This window comes from Mus pahari, chromosome 4 (genome assembly GCF_900095145.1).
Source record: "Mus pahari chromosome 4, PAHARI_EIJ_v1.1, whole genome shotgun sequence".
In the NCBI taxonomy this organism is placed as follows: Eukaryota; Metazoa; Chordata; class Mammalia; order Rodentia; family Muridae; genus Mus; species Mus pahari.
The window spans coordinates 31,773,794-31,793,197 of NC_034593.1; the positions used below are offsets into that span (position 1 = coordinate 31,773,794).

Here is a 19,404-nt window from a genome sequence, read left to right on the forward strand (position 1 = left end):
CTCTTCCTGTGGACATAGGCCTGATGGTGGTGGTGTTGCATCATATGGCATTGTACGTCTTGTGTTCTGAGAACTCCCATACAGCTGTCTATATGGCTGGGCTAATTTACAGTCCTTCTATCAGTGTAAGAGAGCTTTACTTTTTCTATATCCTTAAATTTTTTTATCTTATTGATAGAAGCCAAGGCACACATTTTGCAACTTCTGGTGGCCTAATCCTTGATGGATGGTATCTCAAAAAGGATAGCATGGCACACCTTATGGAGGCAGCTGGCTATGGCTCAGTAGCCAGGTACTGAGGAAGAGGGGAGGAGGTCTAGGGGAAGAAATGAATATCCTTATGTTAGGTTGACACGGGGGATGGCTGAAGAGTGTTGAGTGTGCTTCTGTATTGGAAAGTCATGAAGCTAGACCATCATCTCAAACACGGGTTCATGAGATTTGAGGAGCTGCTGCCCCTGGCAGAGTTGGGCACATAGGTGGGATGTCTCTCTCTGCTGCAGGTGCTGCCTTCTGCCCTGTCCTCACTTCAATCCAGGCCTGGCTTCCACTGCCCTTCCCCCACCCTGACCCATGCCCTATCTGACCTCATTGGTATATTCCTCTGGTAAGACTGTCATAGCTCACCTCTTCATCTGTGCAGCGACTATCAGCCTCGTAACTGGTGGTTTGTATGAGGATGGCTCCCGTAGGCACATATATTTGAATGCATGACTCCCAGTTGGTTGGAATATTTGGGAAGGATTAGGAGATGTGGCCTTGTTGGAGGAGGTGTCACTGGGGTGGGCTTTGAGGTTTCAAAAGCTCACCATCCTCAGCTCTCTCCGCCTTGTGATTTTTGTCTTTTGGCATGAACTCTCAGCTCCAGCACCACACTGTCTGTCTGCTCTCATGCCCCACACCATGATGGGAACGACACATCCTCTGAAAGTATAAGCCCTAAACAAATTCTTTCTTCCGTAAGTTGCCTTCATCATGGTGTTGCTTTACAGCCATAATAAGGTAAGTAAAGCAATGACCCAAGCAGTGTACTTAAGGTGGAACTGTCACATGCTGCATAGTTATTGGGCTTTTATCCTGAAACTTCCCTTGTTGGGTGGTGGACTGTAAGAGGAAGCCTGGTAAGGTGGAGCTAAGGCTTGAAGCCCTGGAGACCCAGAAGGGATGGTAGGAGCTTCACCTGCTCCCAACTCCAGGCCCCCGGTCACGTGGCACAGTCCCCCCTAGAGAGAATTGTGGCCAGCCTTCAGTCATGTAGGGGCAGTGCACCCAAGTCCCTCCTCATGTAGATAAGGCTGTCAGACCCGCCCCACCCCAGAACTGTAGATAAGATCCTATCCAGAAGGGATAAAGGTGTGTGAGAATGACTCCGTAGTCTGAGAGCATCTGTCACGAGAGCTGTACCACTGCCTGGGAAGAGAATGCTCTCCCAAAGCTTTCACCACCAGATGCTCCCCTCACTCTGCTTGCTAAACAGGCCCCCAACCCCCCAACTCCCAACCCCCCAACCCCACCGGCTCAGCCCCGCTCAGCAGCTGGCAGTGGCATTTCCCCTCCTGCCTGGCCAGGCTAGAGGTCTCTACGGTACACAGACGACCGACACTCCCTTCCAGAGTCTTGTATCTCATTGTTTCCAGTGCTCTAATTGCCTATCACTGTGTAATAAATATCTCTAGTCCCAACACCCTAAAGTTAGCATTTCATTGTTAATCATGTTCCTGAGTGAACATGGCTGAGCTTTCAGGGTGCATCTCTGCTTGGTTAGGGTTCTTACACAGTCATACACACACACACACACACACACACACACACACACACACACACACACACANACACACACACACACACACACACACACACACACACACACACACACACACATCCTACTCTACACAATCTGAAAAGGCTTTCAGATGTCTCCCCCTGAAGTTGGTTTGTGCCTTTTCAGAGTGGCTATTCAAAGAACAAGCGTTTAGAGGGTGAGTGAGCTACTCACATGCCTTCTGCTTTCATACCTCTGACTAAACCTCCCAGTGTGTCAAGGCCAGATTACTTGTGGGGAGGACTGTAAGGCTGTAGATCCCAGCTGTTCTGGTTCAGCGTGGCCACAGGGCAAGGCCATCATGTTCCATTCAAAACCTCCTCTTCTGTCTGAAGGCATCTTCTTGTGGATACACTTCTATTGCCTTCCATTACTGACACTGGCAAATGCATAAACGGCTAATGGGCCCAGTGCTGGACTGAAACAGAACCCCCAGGCTGTTCCCCACCGCTCTTGCTACGACCAGCCTGAAGCCCTGTTTCCCATCTCATTCAGCCAGGCATTTCTTCCCATGTTGAACACTCTCTGGCACCATCCAAATCATGTGTGTGTTTCCTAACACTTGAGTAGAAGTGTGCCAATCTTCAATATTGACTCTTCAAGTGCTTTCAGTTCAATGTATTTCTTTCAAAGAGCCTGCAGTGTCTTTACAGTTCTGGTCATATAAAACTCACTTTTCCTGTTCCACGCCTCAGGAACCTAATTTGTCATTTTCTGCTTTATTTACAGAACTCAAAACTAGGGTCTGTCAGCCAAAATGAGGAGGTGATTGAGTATCTCATCAGGAAAAAGTGAAGTGGGGGAGAAAGGGTTTATTTGGCCTTACGGTTCAGAGGGGACACAGTCATCATGGTGAGCTAGGCAGAGCAGTTGAGGTGTAAGGCCTGGCAGTCAGGAAAGAGAGGTCATATCTTATCTTCATACAAAAAGCAGAACAGGAAGTAGGGCCAGACTATAAGATCACAAAGCCAGCCTCCAGTGACACAGTTCCCTCAAGTAAAGCTCCACCTCATACATGTTTTCTAACCTTCCCAAATAGTGGCCCCATCTGGGGACCAAGTGTTCAAACACGTGAGCTTACGGAACCATGAGAGAAAGGAAGTTACTTACAAATGTTGAAGAACATCCATGTTCATAAACATGCTAGGACACAGCAGTACCATGAGGCTGGCTGCAAATTCTGTGGGCTGGGTTCGAGGATGGACTCTGCCGCAGCTTTTCATGTTATTGAGAATTAAGAGGAAAATGGACAAGGAGGCCAAAAGAAAGATAGCGCCAGCATTCCCACACCATTTCCTGCTGGCTGCCAACTTCCTGCCTCAGTGGGTCTGTTTCTGTAGCCATGATTGCTGGGGGTGAGGCGGGGGGAGAGGGATGTGCCTGCATGTCCCATGGTATGAAGCTAGGAACACAAAGTGCTTCGTCGGTGCTGTGTGAAGAATGTAGGCAAAACTACATTTGAGTCAAACTCTCATAAACACGAGTGGACACACTGAGTCAAACGGGGACCGTGGGTCATGGAGTGTGAATTCCCTTCACCATCACACTCCTGCTGGGCACTGGGTACTGAGACCGTATCTGGGACCAAGAAAGCTCAGCTATCGACGATGCAGATAGGAGTGCCTCCTTGTGCTATGGGACATGAGAAAGGAACTCTAGCATGTCTCCTCTGTAGCTCTCTGAGACTTTTTGGATTAGACAAGATTTTAAATACAGGACAGCACAAGACTACATAGTAGATCTTTGGAAACTATTGAAAGTTCGACAACCTTATCAGCCACTGGTCCTAGTTCTGTGAGCGTCAGCTGTGTGTTCAACTCAGGAGCAGACCACGAAGAGGCGGAGGCTCCTCCAACGATGACCCTGTGGAGGAGTCAGCCTGCTGACTGTGCACCAGCGGGTTAGAGCTGTGATCTTAGCCTCGCCGAAGAAGAGGCCATTACTTCCCGGAGACTTTGAAGCAAAAAGAAAAACAGCAGTTTTCAGCTCTCTCCTGCATGTACCCAGTGTCTCTCACGAAAGGAAGGACCAAAGAGGTTTTCCTTGCAAGGGCCTCAGAAATCTTGGAGCTGGACTGGACCTCTTGGCAGGGAGCTGGGTTTTCCAGCGTGGAGCTCGTCAGTGATCGAGAGACGTGCTGCAGGGCTATTTTCATGAGACTCAAATAAAACTCTCTTGTCTCCAGGCTGCTTTGGATGGTGTTTTCCTAATGATTTCCCCAGTCACACAGAATGGCTGTTCAGTTGCTGGAACACCTTGGGCAGCTTCCCGTCTACCCTGGGCTCTGCCTCCCCGCACACACCACTCTGCTGTTCTGGAACTGCCTGGATTGAGCTTTGAGGATGAATGTTGACTCTTTAATCCAGAAAGAAGTGCCAGGAACACAAACAACCCAACTAACTGGCACTCGCTTGAGGGGAAGCCTGGGGCCAGCCAAACCGCTTGCATTATCTCCGTGGGGCCCTTACCTAACACTAAGAAAAGACTCAGGCACTGTGCAAATGTCCAAGAGCATTTCAAAAGGGAAGAAGGAGCTGCCAGGAACAGGCCGGAGGTGGGAGGTGCTCCTATCTTGGGTACATTGGAAACCCAAGCTTGGAGCTTATGTTTCTGGCTAATCTCCTTTTGGCCACTTATGACTTTAAGGCATTCTAGCTTGGCTAGTGGCTTTTAACGAAGGGCTTTCATGTTGGTGACTACAAGCTAAATGCCAATAACACATGTGTGTGTGTGTGTGTGTGTGTGTGTGTGTGTGCATGTGAGTCCATGTGTATATATGTGTGTTTATGTGTGTGTATGGTTATATGCGTATATATGTGTATTACTTGCCCTCATATGTGTATGTGAGAGTGTGTACTTATATATGTGTGTGTATGTGAATGTATGTATGTATTTGGACAGACACAGTGTGACAGCATCTCTGTCACTATGTCACATGCAGTCATCTCACTGGGAATCCTGAGCTCCACACATTCACCCCAGCCATACCCCTCTTTCCGCCTTTCCTGCACGCATCCTCCTGCCTTTCCATGGCTGAGCACTCCTTCCCACTTAGTCCTGGGTTATGTTTCTATGGCCAGAGTCACCACAGTTTGTTCTGTGGTTGAAAGAAAGATACTGTGCTTGCATCCAAGTTGAAGCAATTGTGAATGAAGTTGCAGTGGGCAGCCCGGAGTCTGCCACTTCTGTGCAGGTGCTATCCACTTCTACAAGTCCTCTTGTGCCCTTGACTGTTGAGACAACCGGAGGGGTTGAGGAGAAACTTTGAAGAGTTGATTTATAGTGTATTAGAAATGCCAGCCATTGTTTTCGGTGACTGTAACCCTTAGCTTCAGGCAGCGGCCAACCCTGACTGACATTCTGATGTATGTGGCTTATTCCTCCTGTTTGGACAACCGACTTGCTCAGGGCCTTCTGTTGCTGGTCTCCTCAGACAAGGGAGCCTGTGTCTACCCATCGCTTTCTAAGGCCACTTCCAGAAGACACTGCCTTTTGGGTAGCACAAGTATGCTTCTTGCTCGGTATGCAAGGAATGTGCGGGGATCAAAATGTTCTGGAGCCATCAGAGGAGTTTGTTACTAGTAAGAATTTTTTTAATGTTCTGTTGTCTGAGGCACAGGAAGTCTTCTTGTTAACCCTTAACTCACACACATGTGTACTCATGTGCATGGACACACACACACACACACACACACACACACACCCTTCCTGATACCAATATGGCAAGCGATGGGAGCAGAGAGGCGTCTTAGCCATAGCTTCCCTCTGCCCTGCCTTTGTTTTGCCTCAGGTGAAATCAGAGACTTCAGAAGAGATGAAGAAAACTAAAAATCCAAAGTTAGTCTCTGAATAATTGGGAGCTTAATAAGGAGAATAAGCCCTCAAGGGGGTAAAAACAAACCCACCATGACTCCTATTCATCTTGTACATTTTCCTAGGTGGTAAGAAAAATATCATTAAAATTCATTTCTTCAATTAAATCTTCTCACCAGAGTTTTGTGTGGTTTTGTGCTTTTATGATACAAGGCATGTTTAACTTTAAGAAACTGCATTCTGATCGATCACTCTGCAGGAGCAGGGCCTGTCCACCTAAATGGAGGTCTTCGGGCAACAATGGCTATAGGACAAAGAAACCCAGCAGCACTGAAGGAGAAGCCTTGGGTCTGTGCGTGGCTTTGACTTTGGGTTCTTAGTTCCTTCCAGTCTCATTCCTCACAGAAACCGAAGCCAGTAGTAAAATAATAGTGAGAGGAAACTCCCTCACTCGACACAGCTTCTCACAAATAATTTATAGATCTAGATGCACAGACTAAAAAGGTTAATTCTCAAACTCTAAGTAGAGATTTTGAGCAGTTGGCTGATTTTTTTTTTTACATTAAATTTTAAACTTTGGGAGAAGTATATTTCATCTCCAGCTACCCCCTCCCTGCCTCTATGTTAAGTTCTTACAAATGTATATTTCTGTATCTCAGACATAGAGTTGCTATCAACACAATGAAGACATTGAATATCCTTGTCTTAGTTATTTTCCTTTTGCTGTGATAAAATAACACTCCGACAAAAATCAACTTAAAGGAGAAAGGTTTTTCTTTGGCTCCCAGTTCCAGGGGACACGGTCCATGGCCAGGAACATATGGCAGAAGACGGGATGCATGGTGGCAGGACCAGAGGCTGGCTGCTCACATTGCAGCCAATACTCAAAAAGTAGAGGGTGGTCAGGAAGTGAAGACAAGCTATAAAGTCTCAAGTCCTCCAGCAAGGCTCCACTTCCTAAAGGTTCTGCAACCTTCTCAGTAGCTGGGGACCAAGTGTTTAAAAACACATGGGACCATGGAGACATTGCATTCAAACCGCAGTTTGAATGCGCCTGGCAGCCACAGTCTGTTTTCCATTACTGAGATTCCCGGGCCGCCTATTTTTAGAAACACGTTAGGGATATTTCTCCATTGAACACATACAGGACTAATGACTTTTATAGAGGAAGCCAGGTGTTTATTTATAGCTTCATGTGCTCGGGGCACTGCCTTGGTTTGCCCTGCCAGAAGACAGTGTGGGGTTCTGAAGTCTAGATTTTGTGAGGCATCGAGATTACAGCTATTGCCGCCATAAAATGTCCCTGCCAGAGGCTGACAGCATTTTCTCACTTGAATTGTATGAGCCACAAAGCAGGCCAGAGAGAGTCCATGGTGGCTGCATTTGGGGCTCCTGGGTCTCTGAGGTAGTCAGCAGGGAAGGGTGGAGGTGGAGGGCTCTGGTGAGATGGCTTGGCGATTGAGAGCACTAGCTGTTCTCACAGAGGACTTGAACTCTAGCCCCAGCACCCACATGGAGGCTCACAGTGTCCTGTAACTCCAGCTCCAGGGGACCTGGTGCCCTTTTTTTGGCATCTGTGGGCACCCTCATGTGTATCTGCACCCTCTACCATGTACACACAATTAAAAAAAAAAAACAAATTTACTGAAAAGACAGACAAGGGAAATACTTTTCTTCATCAGCTTGTGACTGTTCACTGAACAGGGCCCAGCGTTCTCTCTGTTCATCTCTGCACTGTGTCCATCTTGACTCTAGGTTGCATCCAGAGCTTCAGAATGTCACAGTCTGATTTAGATGAAGCCACTGGAGATGGAAGAGCCTTAGCATGTCCAGGCAAGCCGCTGTGTTAGCAGGGGGATGCCACCAGAGGGACTGATTTTAAGCAGTCTAGACTCCTAGGTTACTCACTTTGCCGTTTGGTTTGGGAGAATTGTTCATTTTTTTTTTTTTTTAGGAAACCTTAGATTTGATCAGGGCCAAGAGACTGTCTAGGAGAGAGCAAGTATGAACTGGGACATCTTTTTGAAAATTTCATTTCTGCCCAAATGTGGTGGTATATGCCTTTAATCCCAGCACTCAGAATATAGGTAGATCTCTGTGAGTTTGGGGCTAGCCTGGTCTACGTAATGAGTTCCAGGCTAGCCAGGGCTACCCAGTAAGACCCTTCCTCCTCTCCCATGCCTCACACCAAGAAAAAGAGTGTCGTCTCTCCTGTCCATAATCATATCGTAGTAAGCCCCACTCCCTACATCATAAGACATTCTAGTCTCACTGTTGCCCAGAGGAATATCACAGAAGCAGTGCAGATCCCACGAAGGTTCTCAGTCTCAGCGCAGCCTTCTGCAGTAGCCACGTGTCTTCTCCGTGCAGGCAAGAGGGTCAGGGCTACTGTGAAGAAAAGCTGCCATAGGTCCAGCCTGGCTGTAAGATCCAGCCTTTCCTAAAAAGTCAGCATCATAGTTTTAGCAGCTATTGTGCACCTGACGTCCTTCTGCGTGATTTTCTGACTGCTACAGCCGAGTCTTGCTCTCCTATTTCTCTTGCAGGGATTGTTTCTGTTCACAGTTCCAAAGGCCTTGCCCAGGTAAAGGCCCGTAGATGAGGTCTAGCCTGTCACCAGGCTTCAGAGCTGTGACAGCGAAGGTCTCTGAGGCCTCCAGGGATCCTGGCTTTAGTGGGCCCTTACGACTCCCCACTCCCTACTTCTGACCTCTCAGTTTGATGCTACCTTGAGTAAGAAGTGATTGTGGCCAACAGTTTTCTCTGTGCAAGTCTTAGACACACTGTGGCATGACCATTTTTAACTTTTAAAGGAGTTACATTTATTTAGGTAACAGGACATACATTGCACTGTGCACAGGACAACTTTTGAGAGTCAGTTCTCTCGTTCCACCGTGTGGGTCCTAGCCTTGAGCTCAGAGGACCCTCAGCCTTGGTGGCAGGCAGCCTTGTCCTCTGAGCCATCCCACTCTCCTAACCAGGGGTCCGAGATGTGTGCGCGGAGTGGCTGTTACTTGCTGTTACGTTAGGCAGCTCTGCTAACTGCTGCGGTAGTTTTGAACTTCGTCTTGAGAAGCTTCACTTTGGAGTAATTTTAGATTAGAGAGAGTTACATGGTGTCACAGTTCCCTCTTCCTTTCCCGTGACTGATTGCTTATGGAGCAATTACCTTTTTCAGAACGAAAACACAGGGATGTAGCCCTGTGAGCTAAACCACAGCCTCGCGTGGATCTCGCCACTCTCCCCACAGGTTCTGTCTTTTCTGTTCTAGGACCCAGGCCAGGCTACCGCGGTGAGTTGAGCCTCTTGATTTTTAACGTACAAAATGGTTCAATCTGCAAATAATCACAGCGTTCTCTTAGTTTCTGAATCTGTACGCATGGCCTTGGTATGTGTATGTATTGTATCTGTGTATGTGGTATGTGAGTGTATGTGTGATGTGTATGTGTACTACTATATTTATCATATGTGAAGTATATGTATATGGTATACTTGTGATATGTTTGTATATGGTGTGTGTATGTGTGTGTGCTCTTGCCCTAAATCGATGGACTGAATGGCTTCTCTCACGCAGGTTCAGCTTGCTGTTTCTTCCACATGTGTTAAAGCACTATAGAATCTGCCCATTCCTTTTGGGTTTTTTTGTTTGTTTGTTTGTTTTAGTTTTTGTTTTTTTTTTCTTTTTTCTTATATTGATTTTTCTTTTTTTCTTTTTTTCCTTTTTTTAAAATTAGATATTTTCTTTATTTACATTTCAAATGTTATCCCCTTTCCTCATTTCCCCTCCCAACCTGCCCCCATCCCATCCTCCCTCCCCCTGCTCACTAACCCACCCACTCCCACTTCCCTGTCCTGCCAGTCCCCTACACTGGGGCATAACGCCTTCACAGGACCAAGGGCCTCTCTTCTGCTACAAGGCCATCCTCTGCTACATATGCAGCTGGAGCCATGGGTCCCTCCATGTGTACTCTTTCGTTGGTGGTCTAGTCCCTGGGAGCTCTGGTTGGTTCATATTGTTGTTCCTCCTATGGGATTGCAAACCCCTTCAGCCTCCCATTCCTTTTGCTCAGTGTCTGCGCTGTCTTCTCCAGGAACCTGTCACTCTCTCATGCTCCCCATCTGCTTTGAGTGCAGCCTGTGCTCCCCAAGAAACCACTGTTGCACATCTCCCCTTCACTCACAGCATGCCTCATTTGAGATGCACATTTCTAGAACTGATCGTCCTCTGGGATTGACTATTTGGATTCTCTATAGGGGCTCTGTCGGTGTGTCCATTGGGAACATCTTCTTGGCTTCTTCAGTCAACTTAGTCCATAGCCTTTCCCAGCTTCCCAAGACAGAAATGTCTATCTGTCTGTCTGTCTGTCTGTCTGTCTGTCTCTTTCTCTCTTTCCCTCCCCTGCTTCCCATTTTCCTTGTTTGCCTCCATCTTTTCCTGTTTCCACTCTTGGTAATTATGCCCCCCAAGCCTTTCCTAGGTGTTGTGTGTTGAGTACTCTCAGGCTTACTGCTTCTTTAGAGCTCTTCTCTCTCTCTCTCTCTCTCTCTCTCTCTCTCTCTCTCTCTCTCTCTCTGTCGTTTTACTACCACACTCCTCCTCAACACAGAATCTGAGCAGCCACAGTGCTTGGGAGCACACAACTACTTATGCAGCACACATGACCATCATACCCCATCGGAGGCCCGGGCTTTTTTGCTCCGCCCTTTCTTCTGTGGGTGGTATGTAAGATACTCTCTTGTCTCTTTTCTTGATCAACTGCTAATTCTGTGTCCACTCAGCTTTCCCTGTTGCCAGGAAACCTCTGATCTCTCAGGCTAGGGTAGGTATGTCTTCTGATGTGTGATGTGCGTATCTCTTATTTACATCATGGTTCAAATATAAAGCCCCGGCCCCCATCCCTGAAAGCTTATATATCAAGGGCTTGGTTACCAGCTCATGGGCTCCAGGAAAGGTGATGGGATCTTGAAAGGCTGTAGCTTCACCAATGAATGAATCCGTGGTTGAATGGACTGTTCGGTGACAGGTGATTGGGCCCAGTTACAGGATGCTGGTCACACGTATCTTCCCGCTTGCCCTTTCTTGCTGCCTCTCAGCTTCCCAGTGACATGAGGTGAGACACTCCACCCCACCCTGCTTCTCTACCTACCAGGCCCAGAGCAACAGAGCCACCGTGCTGCTCAGTTTTTGTCAACTTAACATAGAGTAACCCGGGGAGAGGGAATTTCAGGTGAGGACCTGCTTCCATTGGATTAGCCTGTGGGCAAGCCTGCAGAGCATTTTCTTATTAATGACTGACATGGAGGTGGTACCACCCCTAGGAAGGCTGAGCAAATCAGGGAGAGCAAGCTAGCAGGTAAGGTTTCTCTGTAGTGCCTGCGTCAGGCTCCTGCACGGCTTTACTAAAGGGTAGACCATAGGATGGAAGCTGAAATAAGTCTTTCCTTCTCTGTTGCTGTGGAGACACCGTGACCATGGCAACCCTCATAAAGGAAAGTATCTAACTGGGGCTTGCTTGTGATTCAGAGGTTTAGTCCATTATCATCATGGCGGGAAGCATGGCGGCACACAGGCAGACATGGTGCTGCGGTAGCTCTGCAGCTGAGCGGTCTACATCTAAGGCATTGGGCCTGGCGTGAGCTTCTGAAACCTCAAAGCCCCAAGTGGCCCACCTACTCCAACAAGGACACACCTCCTAATAGTGCCACTCCCTGGTGACCAAGCATTCAATTCTGTGAGCCTACTGAAGCCATTCCTATTGACACTGCCACACCTAAGTTGTTCTTGGTCAGTGCTTTATGACAGCAACAGAAAAATCGCACTGGGACATCAACTGACTCAATCCTCTGCCTCCATGAGCCAATTTATAATATAATCTTTTCTGCTGGAAGTTGTTTTTCTCATCTTTTTGGAGACAGTCTCTCGCTGCCTTGGATCTCACCAAGTGAAATAGCCTGGCTGGCCAGGGAGCTGCTTGTCTCCAGTTCTCAGTGGGGTGACAAGGAAACTGCACTGTGTCTAGCTTCTAGTGTTAGATAAAGTTCTTTTACCAACAACTCCTCCCCAGCCTTCAGTGTCACTGAATATCATGTTGATTTGAATGGAAAACAAAAAACAAAAAACAAAAACAAAACCTTCCTGGGCAGAATCAATTTATTTGGATTGTGCAAGTCTAGTGGGCACATCAGCAAGGATGGCATACCATGCTGGTTGTGAAGTGGTTGTGGGGATAATAGGTATGAAAATACATTTTAGGGGCTGGAGCGATGGCTTAGTGGTTAAGAGCACTGACTGCTCTTCCAAAGGTCCTGAGTTCAAATTCCAGAAACCACATAGTGGCTCATAACCATCCATAACAAATCTGTCACCCTCTTCTGGAGTGTCTGAAGGCAGCTACAGTGTACTTTACATATAATATATAAATACATCTTTAGAAAAAGAAAAGAAAATATATTTTGTGATGTCTACCTGATCTAAAAGTTCAAGCTTATTGGTAATGCCATATTTTTGATGCAGTTAATTCTCTGTGTCAATTTTTTGTTTCAAATACTTCAGACTGTCACTCACTACCTGTGTAAGATGTCTGACCTCTTGCCGTTGTGGACTGTGCTGATCATTGCTGGTTGGTCTCTTTACCTCGGTCGGGGCTGTCACATGTTACAGTTGCCATACTGGCTTGTGTGTGTTAAGTTTGCCTCACATTTTCCATATCTATGTTCCCTTTCAACTTGCCTGCATCTTTCCACCCACACTATAACAGCAAGGTAACAGGAATCAGTAAATGCTTCAATGGTCTCAATTCCACAATTGAAAGACATAGACTTACAGGTTTCAATTAGAAAACAGGGTCCATCTTTCTGTTTCATCGGAGAAACACACCTCACCATCAAGGACAAGGCCAGATGCCACCTGAGAGTAAAAGGGCTGAGCTTGGCTATGCACCAGCTTTTGTGAAGGTATCATCTGGGCATGCACTTAGTATATTTCTGTTTGAGTTCAGCTCAGCTATGAAGCATCTTTAAAGGAAACCTGTGCCTTTGTGATATATCCAACTCTGGTTGCTTTCTAAACTCTACAATTAGTGTCCACTGCTTAGTGGGTAATGTCTGATAGCATTCAGGCACAGGCTACTTGAGAGGTCTGTAAAGGAAGCTGAGTGAGTCACCCTGAATGATGACATTTACCCTGAGGCCAACACATCATGCACACATTGATGCCACAGTCACTGTCGGGACTGGAAATGCATGTTAGGAGTGAGCAGTGAGCTGGAGCTGAGGGCTAGCTTGTTGAGAGGAGCCAAGGAGAGGCTGGTGACAGACTGTGCAGTCCTGCCCATGGCCTTGCACATAGCCCAAGCTAGAGAGGCCTGGACCTTCACAGGTCATCAATCCTGGAGCACCTGAGATCTGGCCTGGTGACTGGCACATAATCGTCACTAGAATCCGGCTCCTTTGCTTTTCCTAGTGATATTGTGAGATTTTTCTGCCTGCGTTTGTTTAGGTCCTGTGTTTTGATCATATTCTTTTAATTCCATATTATATTTTCAATCCAGTAGAAGAGTTTGGCCCAAGTAACTGTAAGCCTAACTGAGGCCAATGCCCTCTGGAGCCAATGGCGATTTGCACAGAGAGGGCAGGAAATGATATGCCCATTCATTTTTTTTTTGTAGTATGAAATTATCAAATATATCTAATATAGAGTGGAATCATGAGATACCATGTTTCTCATAGATTTGAAACACATCAGTTGTGTTTTACGTATCCTATCTACACCATCCAGAGACTCACACCGCCAGAGGGTTTGAAAGCTAATCTCATGTACTAGGTCACATTTTATGCATATAATAATTTCCTGATAGGAAAAAAAAGTATGGTATGATCAGTGCAACACTGCCATACCTAGCAGTTTTAATAATTATTACTGAGTCTTACAGACGCTGCCTAGGACTATCTCCCCAGCTACTTGTAAACAGTAGGAAGTTACTTTACCTTACAGTCACACTTCACTGGTTTCTCCAATTTTGAACTGTCATTGGGTTTTTACTCCTCTGAGTAGTGTCCAGGTGGAGGGATCCCTCAGCTATTTGTACTGGAGGACTGATGACTTCCTTTTTTCCTCTGGGACCAAACACATTTGATGAGCATTCTGTACCCAACCCTGTTATAATGACTTACATCATAGGTTTTGCTGGGCAAAGTTGTGAGGAGTTTGGCAGTAAGGTTTGGTAGTATTCTCTGTTTGAAGTGGCCACCCTGGGCTTGCATGTTCGACTACCTTGTTCCCAGCTGGGTGCTGTTTGGGGACTCCCCTGAGCCGGGTTGGTAGGGCTGGGTCACTCGAGGCGATGGCCGGTCTCTATTTCTGGTCCCGTGTCTGCTTGATGATTTACCAAGATGGAAGATGTGCTGTCCCACTGACCCACTCCCACTGACCTGCCCAGCATGCCCTCCCTGCTACAAGGGACTGGACCCCCTGAAACCTTGAAAGAAAATAAAGCTTTCTTTCTTTAAGTTGCTTCTGTCTAGTATTGTGTCATGCTTGGGGGCTTTGTTAAGAATTCACAGAATTTATTTGACCATGGGACTTGTTTTTTTAGGTAACATTTGTTACCCAGGATACATTTTGGGAAGGTTGTCCTAGCAGGGAAATGCTACCTCCAAATAGCAAAACAGAAATGTTTAACTTTATTTTACTCGCAATTAATTAGGTAATTTCTGTGTCCAAATCACATCATCACAATCAGGTAATATGTGGGTTGCTTTCTGGAAATCTACTTGATATTAATGTAGTGTGGTAAGTCATACTGCATGCACGAGCCACGTGTCAGCATGTTGAGGTTAGCTAAGAAATTTATAAAAATAAGAAAAGCTAAACAGCAAGTCCCTTGAATACACTGGGAAAAGGAAAGAAGATGTAGAAATGAAATTTGAGGAAGTTAGGGAAACAGCTCATGAGGCAGCACTGGGTTAGACAGCCCTTTATTTGTGAAAATTTGGTCAAACGAGACTTGAAAAATTTGTAAGCAGTTGTACTGCACAGACATCTTACCGATATCCTCATTCCATAAAGTCTTAAAATACATTTATTTTATTTTATTTTATTTTAAAAAAAAACACTTTGTTCTAAATAACTCACAAATAAAAAGCAGCACACTGCTAGCTTAAGGAAACTGTTCGCATGCTTTCCCAGTCCCCAATGCAGCATGCGAGTAGAATGGCCGTTTGGAGCCCACAGGGCTTTGCTTGGAGTTGTGCCCATTCATCATCAGCTGCATTTCTGTTCACATGTCCAGCACAGGGAAAAGGCTAGGACAGAGTTGAAGCTGAGAAACTTAGCCTTCTAATCCTTTGAGATGCCATGTGTCCTTTTCTGTGTTCTCTCTTTCCTCATCTCCTAATCCTCTCGTTCAGCTTTGCAATGCTCCCCTCACACACACCTGTTTGACAAACACACTGACATATTACGGGCTAGGGTCTGCATATGAGGGCGACATGAGATATTTGTTCTTTCTAAGTTTGGATCACTTTGCTCAGTGTTTTACCTTAAATCTCTACCTGTTTTCCTAAAATTTTCATATTTTTCTTTACAGCTGAATACTATTCCATTCTGTATGTGTGTCACATTGTCATTGTCTATTCATTGTTGGAGACACCTAGGCTGGTTCAGTTTCCTTGCTGTAGTGAACAGAGTGACAGTTTATACACAGATCTGCCAGTATCCCTCTATAGGGTGTAAAGCCCTCTTAGTATGTATGCCCAGGAGTGGAGTGGCTGAATCGTATAGTAACTGCTTAAAAACAGTGCCAATTGAGGCCAGCACGGATAATTGTTCTCCATCCTGTCCCTCCTCTGTCCTCTGTGGGGCATAGGAGTGACAATGGAGTTGGGAACATGGCGTGAGGGCTCTCCATTCTTTCCTCTTTAGCTCAGCTCCTGTGACGTCCACCTAACTTCTTCTATAACTTTCTTCCTGATCTGCACATTGGATCGGCACCTTGCCAGGCAGGGTGTGTGTGTGTGTGTGTGTGTGTGTGTGTGTGTGTGTGTTTGTAGTGTATGTGTGTGAGTGTTTGTGTGTGCATGAGTGTGTGATATGTGTGTATGGTATGTGGTGTGTGTGTGCATGAGTGTGTGATATGTGTGTATGGTATGTGGTGTGTGTATGCATATGTGTATGTATGTGTGGTGTATGTGCTTGTGTGTATGTCTGTGTTTATGTGGTGCTCTCATTCTCTTTCTGTCTCTCTGTCTCTCTCTGTCTTGTTCTGTCTCTCTGTCTCTGTCTCTCTCTGTCTCTCTGTCTCTGTCTCTGTCTCTCTGTGTGTGCGTGTGTGTGATCTGTGAATTGTGGGGTTGCTTTGATCTCTGGTGCCATCATTTTTCTCTGTTACTTACAGTCAAACTACAACTCCAGGCAGAAGAGAGAGGAGTTGTGTCTATCAAGGGAGTGTGTGCCAACCGGTACCTCGCTATGAAGGAAGATGGACGGCTGCTGGCTTCTGTAAGTAGTGCTTTCTGGGAGGGGTTCATTTGCTCTGTGCAGGTATTCACTGGCATCGCTACTAAATCTTTGTTTGGGTTTCATGTGCATCGTTTTATCTTTGTATTTCCCGAGAGAGTAGCATTCCCTGCATTTCATAGACTTTAAGACTCAAGCAGGGAGGAACACACAGTGCATGTAAGATGAAGTCCAGGCATTCTGCAGCTACAAAATGGCTCCAAATTGCTATGTTTTTCTCTGCAAAATAGTTGGAAAAAAGTCTCCCTTAGGGTTGTTTAAAGGTCATATAAAGGCACACATAAAACTTGGTTATTAGTTTTGAAGTTTCTTCTTTAGACTCACGGGAAATATTTGTCCTCTAGAATATTGGTTGAGAAAGTGGGCTTCCAGCCCAAATACAGATGCTGGCCCCACCCCTTGGTGGTCCTGTGTTCTTCGGCAGATTATTCTGAGTTGGTCCCTCATGTGTATCACAGGCACACTGACCCCATCTTCACAGAGCTTTGCAGGATTTACATGGGTATTAAATGTCATTTTTACCCTGCATCATAGCTAGTCAGGGGCTCTGGCTCCTGGCTGGTATTCTTTCTATGGATGAAAGCTCTTCCAGTGTCTCCTTCATATCAAAACCAGGGCGACAGTCTGCTGGACACACAGTGTGTAGAGAATGGTACAGTAGAATAAAGACATAGGACACAGAGCGCATCCCTGCCTCCTACAGGAGTGGGTAGCACATGTGTAAAGGTCTGACTGGTTTTAAGAATGGTAGCCAGGGCGTTGTGCTAACAGGCCAGTGTTCTTCCCCTGAATCATACCCTCAGCTCTGCCTAACCTCTCTAACCTTCCTGGTAGACAATATCATATCATCAAGTGGTTCCAGCGTTCTCAGCTGTATGAGTTATTCATATCTTTTTTTTTCCTGAATGAAAGCATTTAGATTTTGGAGTTTTTTTTTTTAATCATCAATTTTCAGACCCATCATCTGACAGAGATACTGTCATCAGTGAACACAGTGTCACTGATTGGTGTCATCAGTCAAGGTGAACGAGGCAGGATAATTGACAAAGCTGGGTGCAGTGCTCATAATTGTCATTCAGTAGCTAAAAACATTTTAAGACCCTCTTCAAGAGAAGCCCATGTACAGGATGCTGGATGTGCTAGACAACAGCCTTAAAGAGCTGAGTATCATGTGTTCTCTGCCCCTAATGGGTCCACTGTGCAGGAAGGCAGAGGTCTAAGTATTGGTGTAGTGTGTGGGTGCTTTGTTGAGTCCCGTCAGTATTGCACATACATACATAGTGATGCAGGAGAAGGTTGGAAGTATTACAGTGCAAGGAGTAATTTAGGAAAGAAAGTGACTAGCTTACGTAGAACTCATGGAGGTGACTTGTAAGTTGGGTGTTGGGAGAAAAGGACCCGAGGCAGGGGTAGAGCTGAAACTGTGGCTTCCAGAGGCCACTTGGCACGTCTCAAAAATTATGAGCAACTCACAGCAGCTGGAATGTGACCTGCAGAGGACAGAACACAATGGAAGGGAAGAGAGAAGGCTGGAGAGGCAATCAAGCTTGTCTTTAAGTCTTACATCATGTTGACCATGCTCACTGTGAGGCTGGAGGGTTCCAAACCCAGTAGGGGTGGCCTTCAACTGAGAGCCCTCTGGCAGCTGTATAGAGTGGCTTTGGGGAGCCTGGCGTGTCAGGGAGACTAATTAGAGTTGAAGAGGAAACACTGCTGTGGCCACTAAAAACATGGGCATTGCAGGAATGTGGGAAGGAGGGTAATGGTAGACAGAGGCACAAGACTCTGTGTTCAGTTTAAGAATGGGCACTTTTTTATTTTTCCCACTGCTGTTTATATATTGTGTACTAGCTGCCAGAGAGACCGCTGCAAGCAGAGCTTGAGCAGTGTCTTTTACCCCGTTATCTAAAATCTTCTTTCTGTACTTCCCTGCCCTTGTGACCTTAGTTGGTGACCTTATTTAGGACATTACTCCTAGGCCTTATCTGCAGTTTTCCACAGTCACGGGATCACATCTGGGTTAGGGGTTGTGCCCGAGAAAGGAACTTCAGACTGTCTGGACCCCAACAGAATGCAAGCAGTATTTGCAGGGCTGCGTTGAAGTGCACTGATCTTGTCTTGCTCATAATTGGCTGTGAACTCCACTAGCCCTGTAGCCTTGAGATTCTATTCTTTCCTTTCCACCTCAATCTTGGTCTTCAGTGAGTGCCTTATTAGGGTGAGAGTAGATCACAGCGAGTCTATATGATAGTCACAAAAGGAACATAGGCTGGATGTTGGGTTTATCTGCAATGGTTAAAAAACCACCACAGTTTTCAAGAGCTCCAGAGACAGAAGCACCCACCTGTCCACTGCCATCTCCATGGTGAAAATGGGGCTGTTCGGGTCTTCATGGGGGAATCCCGACCTTTTCTCTTGGCACACAGATGTTAAGCTACATAATGGACTAAGAGCTAGGTAGGCTTTCCGTTCCCTTCCTCAGCAAGGAAGCCACTGTTGCAAGATGAAAGCCATCTGGCTCTACCAAGTCTTACTGGATTTTGCTCTCTTTACTGCATGCTAACTCTCTTCATGATGCAACCAAATACCACCAAGTTGATGGAGTAAGAGTCAGTTTAGTAAAGTTAAGGGATTTATCACAGACCCTCAGCATGGGCAAAACCCAGTGGCTACACACACATGGAAAATTCGAGACTTATCAGGCTCTTCTGAGGAGGGCATAAGCCAGATTGGCTGTGGTAACGGCTGGTGTGTGTTCCGCCCCCATCAGAGGGCCCAGTCCTGTTGCCAAGTCACAAACCAATCTCTGGCCTCAGCGTCTAGTATGGCTGGCTGCCATGCTCTCTCAGCAAGTCTGTCTTCTCAGCTGGGCAGGGTGGACTGTCAGTCTTCTGATGAAGAAGTAAGTGCTGTACCTCACAGCAGGAGGGGTGCTGATGGCCTAGCTCGGTAGCCTTTCTCTCTGAGTCAGATCTGCCAATGCTCAGCTGTCAACAGTAGTAACTTCTGGAGTAACTCCAGTGTCCTGATCAGGAGCTGTCATTCTCCATCTCTGGAGAGGCTGTTTGAAAGCCTGTACTTTCCACAGGCATAAGTCCATCTACCTTCTATCTGGCCCCATGTCACCCTGTGTGTGATGGCAATACGGGATTGCTATGAATGCTACCCACTGAATGACAATGAGAACATGATCACTCCTAAGTAGATAGTTGAGGAGGAGGTTTTTATTGCAGATGAGAGAGTTCAGTCAGAG

General features: G+C 46.3%; 1 protein-coding gene across 1 annotated transcript in view; it reads left to right on the forward strand.

The window, feature by feature from the left end:
- The window catches only part of Fgf2 (fibroblast growth factor 2), a 53,892-nt gene that overhangs the window by 27,177 nt on the left and 7,311 nt on the right, over window positions 1-19,404 (forward strand). Inside the window, exon 2 of the mRNA XM_021196570.2 lies at window positions 16,030-16,133. Coding sequence (XP_021052229.1) covers window positions 16,030-16,133 — 104 coding nt within the window. The remainder of the gene's footprint in view (window positions 1-16,029; window positions 16,134-19,404) is intronic.